The sequence below is a fragment of the Merops nubicus genome, unplaced genomic scaffold (genome assembly GCF_000691845.1).
Source record: "Merops nubicus isolate BGI_N331 unplaced genomic scaffold, ASM69184v1 scaffold29614, whole genome shotgun sequence".
Classification (NCBI taxonomy): Eukaryota; Metazoa; Chordata; class Aves; order Coraciiformes; family Meropidae; genus Merops; species Merops nubicus.
The window spans coordinates 489-8,977 of record NW_008603989.1 but is presented as its reverse complement, the minus strand read 5'-3'; the positions used below and the strand labels follow the sequence as shown (position 1 = coordinate 8,977).

Below are 8,489 nucleotides of genomic sequence, written 5' to 3'. Positions count from 1 at the left end.
CAGCTGGCAGCCCCAGCGGGGCGCTGGAGCCCCAGCCAGCAAGCTTCAGAGAAAAAACACGTTGGAAACTCCCCTCCAAATTCATTAAAATATCCCAGTGTGGGGTTTCCAACCATCAAGAAATGAAAAAGTGTGGTTCAGTGTTTCTTAGAAGTTATCTGACAGGGGGGGTTGTTCTTACTTGGCAGGAATTACTCAGTGGAACTTCAATGTTCTTTAAAATCTATTTGCTGGACTCGGTTTTGAAGCAATGTGAACTTTCCACATTCCCACAAGCAACTCCCAGTTTCTCAATTCCTTGTCCTCAAGTCTGTTTCTGGCTTAATTGCTTATAAAAATCTTAATTTGCCAACATCTCAGCTGTACGGGGGGAATGTGAGAGGCACTGCAAACAACAGCAAGTGAAACCAGAGGCTTGTGCCTGGCTGGGCAGGGGAAATACGGCTGGATTAGTACAAGATCCTCTTCCAATCCAGAGCCTGGCGCTCACCCTGCGTTCTGCAAGGAGCCAATGGGGCTTTCAGGGAAAGCCACCACAGCATCCCCAGCTCCTGAAGGTCCCTGGAGTTGCCATCATGACCCAGCCTGAGCTGGTGGCCCGGGGAGCTGCTGGGCTGCCCCCTCCTGCTGCCTCCACGCGCCCGGGCGGCTGCAGGGCCGAGGCTCTGGGCACCCCCTGCATAAACACACTCACCAGCCACACTCAGCTCTGCCCACGGGCATAGAAGGTTAGGAACAGACCACGAGGACAGCTGCACTCTCCAACTTCACCCAACTTCCAAGCCTTAACTCCTTCTTTTGGCTTCCTTCCAAGCCTTAACTCCTTTTCAGCTACAAACCCAAAATTTGCTCATCTGAACCAAAGCTATATAAATATATTATTTAAAAAAACCCACAAATGCAAACATTTACCAAGAGAGGAAGAAAAGTTACAGTGAAATGAGGCCTTATTACTGTCTTAAACCAGGCAAGCCAGGAATTTCCTCAGGGAGGCTTGTCTGTTCTCAGTCCTGTTCCAGTCGCCCGGATCTCTACGCGTCCTCCAGACCCCCCAGCATACCCCTGTCCACCAGGTGAGCTTTGAGCGTGTTGAAGATGTGGAGCTGCTGGTCTGGCCTCAAGGTTAAGAACTGCTGGATCAGTTTGCTCGGGTTAGGACCCCTGAAACACAAAGGCATCCTTATCAGTGAGTTACACTGCTAAGTCTCAGTGACCTGGGAAGCCAAATGCATTCTCATCAAAAGAACAGGCTTAAAGTAAGAGCCACGCTGCCCATTCCTTCAGCAGTTCTATGCTATTGGAGATGTGGATTAAAAAGGCACAGGATGGTGAATGAGAAACAAAAAAAAAAAAACAAACCCCCAAACTCAAATCTGTTTCAAGATTGTTGTGCATCTTCCCTTACCAGCAGATGCTCCCCCTCAAAGATCAAAGCAGACACATGAAGAGGAGCTCCTCGACTCCTTCACTGTATCTTTTTTGCATCTACAGGGGTTGTTCTACCTATGCCTACAGAATACTTGTAAATGCTACAAAATTAGATTTTTCTGCTCATTCGACTCTGGAAGCCCTGCTCAAGATTCACAGGAATGCAGAGGAGACGTGCAGGAGTTTCAGAAGGACTGGAACAACAGACCCTGGGAAATGAGGGTTGTGTCTCTAGCTCTGCGTGACCCTGCTGAAAGACACCTCCCCTCTTCAGGGCTCCACTTCCTCACTTTCTTTGTCTTGTATCTTTAGATGTTAATCTCACAGGGTCAGAGCTGGGTCTTATCACAAGCCTGCATGACACTTGAGCTTGACAAGGCCCCCAGACCTCATCTCAAGGCAATAAATACCTGATGAAGCTTGCAATGTACACGTTCACAAAAGTGGCCATCAGGTACTGGCAGTCAAAGCGGTCCATGATGCCTCCGTGCCCTGGGATTGTGTTGGCAAAGTCCTGTGGAGAGCAGATGGGACTGGATTTAGCAGTTTCAAATGCCTGTCACCTCTACTTACTTAGGAACCTCTGTGCACAATGCTCAGACCCTTCCTCTAATTCTTCCCAGAAGGCAAGAGTCAGCCTAGGAAGACATTGTGCTTAATCTCTCCCTGGTTTCTCCTTTATGAAGGAAGAATGCCTGAGGGACATCAAAGTTTAACTCAGATCTGCCACTCAAAGGTCAAGGAAAGCTAAAGTTTATCTCCTGCAACCCTATCTTGCCTTTCAAGGCATCTGAACTGACCGTGGACTGTGTGCATGTAAAACCAGCCTGCAAGACATCAAGGGAAGCCTCAGATTGCAAAATTTCCTGACTGGGTCTTTCTTCCTCTACCTCAAGTTCTGCACTAAAGTGGGGTTTAGGATATCACAGTTGAAGTTTTAAGGTCTCTCCCCATTCAGTCTGAAAAAACTAGATCCTGCTCCAGCATTTCATTTGAGACTGAACAAACCCCCCCTGACTTCCCAAAGCACCCAGCCTTGGAGCACAGGGACTGGTCAGAGTGGCACCAATCATTTAGTCTTTCCTTTCTAAACTGTAAATGACCTTCACCATCCTCACCTTGATTTTGAAGGCCCTCTTAAACCCACTGGCAAAGAAGCCTCCGAACGGCCCGATGAGGGAGGCGAAGGTAGAGAGAGCGATGCTGTGGATTTGGAAGGGGTACATCCGGACGGTCTTCTGCAGAAGAAAAACATGTCAGAGAGGGATTTCCAGTGAGAATGACACTGCCCACTGCTCGCCCCTCTTTCTCTGCTCCCCAGGCCTTAGGTCTGTTCATTTTCAAGTCCCACCAGACTTGAGACAATTCCTTTGGGCCTTCAACCAACACACAGGCCACTAAATCCTCCCTTTTTCTGGATCCCTTGTCATGTTCCTTCAAAAAGCATCAAAATAAAGCCCTGATCTTTTTTTTAGCATTCCTATTGGAATAAATAAGATCCAATACATAGAGAGAGTCCTACCCAGCCCACCACAGACTGCAGCACCAAGGGGATGTTGTACTCCTGGAGCTGGAAGAGCTCAGATGGCTCACAGTCCACTGTGAAGCTGTTGGTGTCGTTGTTGAACTCCACGGGACAGGTGAAGCACCGGTACCCGGACATCACGTAGGACAACTTCAAGGACAGAGAAAAAGAGACACAGCACAAGAAATCAGGATTAACATTTTCCTGAGCAATGTGGCAGAGCCAGTCTCAAGGGAAAAGGGCACTCAAGGAGACAGGGCAGGGAGGGAGCCATGTTCCCCATGCTCCCAGCTCCCATAAGAAGATTACTCCCCTGAGAAGCAGTAATTGGCTAAAGCAGAGTAAGCATTTTCATTTAGCAAGTGCATCTGTTCAGGCAGCAGCCATCAGAGCCCCGTATGAGGCAGCTGAGACAGGCTGCACCACTCAGCTGAGAGGATGGAAACAAAGACACAGACATCACCATCAAAACATCAGAATATTCCAAGCGTGAATTCCCCACGCGGCCCTTGAAAAGATGCACAGCATTCATCCAACAGCAGCAAAGAGAACATCTCCAGGAAAACTGTTGTAATGGATGTGTCACAGGGGCTAACAGGGACTAAAAACCTGCTCAGGTACTCTGCTCCATCTCCAGGACCTGCACACAGCACAGAACACAGTGTGGAGCACCTCAGATCCTGGGCAGTGAGGAACTGGGGGATCCTTGTGGTCCCTTCTGACCCTGACAGATTCTGATTCTGTTTTAGCAGAGGATTTAGTAGTGTTGGACTTGATCTTAAAGGTCTCTTCCAACCTAAAGGATTCTAGGATTCTATGAGGATGTGAAGTCTCTAGCAAGAGCTGGGAGAGCTTAAAGCTTGATTGCATTTTTTTAAACAGAACACTGTGGAAGGAAAACACCAACACCATAAGTACCACAACTGCTACTTACCAGCAATCCAAACAAAACAGTGGCAAAAAATCCTCCAATAAAACCCTCCCAGGTCTTCTTTGGGGAGAGCTGCCAGAGAGAGAGAGAGAAGAGGGTAATTCCAAACCATACATCTCCACACACCTCTGCAGCCCTTTCTCTCCTGTGAATCACTGAGGCAAACACAAACTGGTGCCAACGACCAGCAAGTAAAGAGGTTGAGTCAGAAGCTGACACAACATCTCAGTCTGAAGAGGTTCATTTAACTTTACAGCCTCCAAGACTGGGAGGCACAGCAATTTAATTTGGAGGGTTGTTACAGACCCACAACAAGCCACAGAACTGGAGATGAGGGAACACAGGACTAAGATCCAAAGAAGCCAAACTGTGGGTGTTCTCCACCAAAGTGTTACGCACCTTGATGAGCGGAGTGCGGCCGAAGAAGAACCCAAACATGTATGCCATGATGTCATTGCAGATCACACAGGAAATTGGGACAATGAACCTAGACAGAGGAAGACTCAAACCATTGGAAAGTGCCAAGATCAGACCCCCCCCAGACTTAACTAAACAAGTAGTTGCTTCCTAAGACTCTCTGCAGTGCCATCACACCAACGTCTGCCCCTCCAAGGCAATGCAAGGTGGAGCCACTTGAAGCTCCCAGGGAAGTCTGGGTGGTGGCTCTAGGGCTCTGGACTGAGAAGCAGGTTGTGTACCCAGGATGGCCTCTTTTAAGCACATCTTTTGTCACACATGGCATGCTGTTAGTCGCCTCCCTTCCCCCTGGATGGGTTGTATTTCACCTGGAAGCAGGTGGCTCCTAAAACACTCTGGACTGGTTATGATGCACAGAGGAACATGCAATCTTAAAAAAATTATTTCCTGGCCCTACTGGTTTTGGGAAGACCACCAAAGGGGCTTCCCCTCTGCACAGCAGCTGGAGGAAAGTGGCAGGTTGCAACCTCCTTCCTTCCACAGTGCTGCTTTCAACACGGCATGGACAGCACTGCCCCAGACCAAGAGCTGAGCAGCACTTCCTCATCCTGCCAGGTGTGAGCACAAAGAGAAAGCACCCACACAGGCCTGACAACCCTGGCAGGTCCCTGCACCCCACAGCAGCTTTCAGGTGCTTCTTTGCAACAACTCTCTGTGCTGCTCCTCTAGCACAAAGCAAGTCCTCAGGCACTGAGGTATCACTCAATCTTTTGCCTTCCCAGTCTGCACAGGTTTGTCCCTCACAGGAACCAACTCCTCCTCGGCCATTCATTTTTTGATAAGAACACTTCTAACCCAAACCATGGTCAGTTGTGTCAGGCTGCAGGAAACAAAGCAACTCAGAAGGCACAGCAACTCACCATATCATTCCTTCAAACAGGTTGTGAATGATGAGGTGGGACTGGGTAACAACAATTAGCAACGTCACGTGGGTCCATCCAAACTGGAAGAGAAGACAGCATGCAGTCCAGCCTGCCCTGGCCCTGCCCCAGGCAGCGTGGGCAGCCAGCAGGTGCTGTGAGCTCCCCCTCAGCCCCAGAGCTGCTCATGCACGGGGGGTTTCCAGCATGCAGCTCCTCCCCAACGAGCACCACGCGGCACCCGGAGCAGGGAATCACCTCCAGTCATTTATGGGCATTTTCTGCTCAAGCCCAGAGGTGACCTTCATTAGGAAGACTTCTACTGGACCAAATGCTCTTTAGCCCACCCCAGTCCCATACATCTTCCCCAGCCTTCTGACTACATAAGAAGAGAAGGCTGACAGGCAGCCAGACCTGTCCCTGTGTGCTGAATATGCTGGAAAGCAAAATTAGCTGTGCCAAGAGTCAAACCTTACTGGTGTTTGGGAAAAGGGGGACACTGCCAATTAACCTGGTGGCAATCTACCCTCAGCACGAGAGTCAAGTAGCCTTGTGAAGTCCTCTCAGCTTGCAGAAGCTTTCTTAATAGCACCCACAAGTGCAGTGAGAAGAGAATAAATGCTTGCAGGGAAATATGGTCAGAGACAGCTTCCTAAAAATACAGTCTGCTCACATAACTGTTCTTCCAGGCAGCATTACAACACACAGCCAGCACAGCAGCATCTACTGGTACATCATCCTCAAGCACTCTACATCACTCCTTCCCCTGCCTCCAGGTGGGGGCAGCCAGGCCCTGCACTGAACTTACCATGTAGAACTGGAGGCGATAGTGCTTCTTCACCAGGCTCAGGACAAACATGCAGAAACCTGGTGAGAGACAGAGTTAAAGTCCACGGTGGGAATGGATCTCCCACAGCAACAAATGCTTTTTTACCATGACATTGCACAGGTCCTTAGGGTTTAACTCAAGTAAAGCAGCAATGTGGAGTGGGAACATGGAAGTCACAAACTACTGTTGCCTACAAGTATCACTTGGACAGAAGAACACCCAAGCCTGGCTGCCCCATACAGATTATAGAGATTCCTTCTGTAAAGCCTCAGGTAAGAGCTTTCCCACCACTGCTCCAACAATGCAGCCAAGTTACAGCATCCCTGAAGAGAAGAGATAATTTGCTGTGGATACTGCACTGGACACAATACTCAGGACAAAAGTAGCTCAAGGAGATTTCCTCCCTCCAGCCCAGCCCAGGTTCACCAGCAGAAAACGTGGGCTCTACCTGTCAAGTAGAGGGCAAAGGAAATGAAGCGGTGGTATTTGCTGAGGATCCGCAGGGGCTCCTCCCTCTGCACCAAGGTGAAGAAATAATCTGTCACAGTCTCCCCGTAGAAAAAGTAGTTCACACAGAGCAGGAAGTACCTGTGAAAGATGCAGAGGCTCGTGAGCATGAGCCCTAGAAGGCTTCTGGAGAAACACAAAATTGAGTGATCCCTGAGGTCTTTACACTGTCCAGCACACTGCAGACAGGCTCCCTTCAAGTGACAGCCTGAATTTATTTCCCCCAGTTTAGAAATGTCATCTTCATTTAAACTAGTGGCTGCATCCACTAGTTTTAGGATGCATCCACTGCATCCACTCAGCTCCACTTTGGGCTGGATCACACCATGTGGGTTTGGTTTTGGCCTCGGCCTTCTGATGCACAGACTCTCTGCCTTTAGGTGGCACTGCTCCCCAGGCCCCTGCCAGCTCCTGCAGCCCAAACACCCGCCCCGTGCCTCCCAAAAGCTCTGCTCCTCCTCCTGCCCTGCCTCAGCACCAGCCTCATGTCCCAGTGTTCTGCCTGCTTCATAACCACCTGAAAGCTCCCACCCCTCCCAAGCAGCCATGTCCATCTCCCAGTGGTGATGCCTCTCGGTGCTGCCCCTTGCACAGACTCAAATCTCTGCACTTCAGCAACAACAGGACAAACTTTATCAGCAGGGGCTTTCTCAAGGGGAGGCTGGAGCCAGGTGGGGGTCGGGCTCTGCTCCCAAGGAACAAGTGACAGGACAAGAGGAACCAGCCTCAAGTTGTCCCAGGGGAGGCTGAGGTTGTCCCTGAGGAACAATTTCTCCCCCTGGAGGGTTGCCCAGGGCTGTGCCAGGCTGCCCAGGGCAGTGGTGGAGTCCCCACCCCTGGAGGGGTTCCCAAGCCCTGGAGATGTGGGGTGAGGGACACGGGGCAGTGGGGACCTGGCAGTGCTGGGGGGGGTTGGACTCGAGGAGCTTAAAGGTCTCTTCCAAACTAAACGATTCTGTGATTCCATGATTCTAGGATACTGATCTAACAAGCTTTGTGATGGCTTTTCCTTTACAAGAGCTGCTAACACACGACACTGGTGAACACAGAGCAGCCCCAGGGTCTCTGGGTTGGAGGCAGGCAGATGAACTGGGCCAGCCCAGCCTGAGGTGGGCTCAGCCCCCTCACTCACCAGCTGAGTGTCCTGAACCAGGGCAGGTCATACGAGTGGTACACATTATAGCCAATAGTGATAATCTCATGGAAACACTTGATCTGGACACACATCACCTGCACAACAAGACATGGGGAAGCTGTAGTACAGTTGGTTAAACATCTCTTTCCTCAAGGAGATAAAAACATTCACATGCAGAGTAAAAGATACTTCAGCAGCTGCTATCAGTCTGGCAGGAGTCTCCTAACCCAGCAGTGGAACCTGACCATGTTGTTTTTCTCTCTGCAGGAGATTTTAGCAACTCCTTACATTAGTCTCAACTGCAGCCAAAAGCTGACCAGCAAGGCAGGAGGGCACAGATTCCTCCCAGGTTTCCTCCATGGAGAGAGAAACCCAGCAAGCTGAATAAGGACATCAAAACTGTGAGGTTCTGAGCTGCCCACCCCAGCAACAGCCCCAGCAACCTTCCTCACTCCCACTGTGAATGTCAGGGCATCCCTCTGGAGCACTTACTATTGTCATTAAGACCAGGGGTCCCAAGTAGATGATGATGAAGAAGAAGGTAATCATTGCCAGCGTCAGGATGCCTCTTACCCACCAGTTCTTCCATCTAGGCCACAAAGAAGGAGAGACGTTAGAGGAAATCAGAAACAAAGCAAGGAAGCAGGACAAGGAAGCAGGACAAGGAAGCAGGACAGCATTTCTGTGCTTGCCAGGCCTCTCTCCATCATGTCTCAGCAGTGCTGTTTAACAGGGGAGGTCTCAGGTGACTGGAGGCTTGCCACTGTGATGCCCATCTACATCTACAGGAAGGGCTG

The 8,489-nt window shown here is 50.1% G+C and overlaps 1 protein-coding gene across 1 annotated transcript; it reads right to left on the bottom strand.

Annotated features, from left to right (window-relative positions):
• Nucleotides 1–855: 855 nt before the first annotated feature.
• LOC103771576 (phosphatidate cytidylyltransferase 2) lies at nt 856–8,281 on the bottom strand (the record flags this gene model as incomplete). The annotated part of the gene is made up of 11 exons (XM_008938876.1): nt 856–1,161; nt 1,839–1,942; nt 2,547–2,666; nt 2,951–3,103; nt 3,888–3,956; nt 4,284–4,371; nt 5,222–5,304; nt 6,030–6,088; nt 6,499–6,638; nt 7,690–7,787; nt 8,185–8,281. Coding segments are annotated over 11 exons (1,141 nt in total), but the record flags the coding sequence as incomplete, so codon positions are not given.
• Nucleotides 8,282–8,489: the final 208 nt, after the last annotated feature.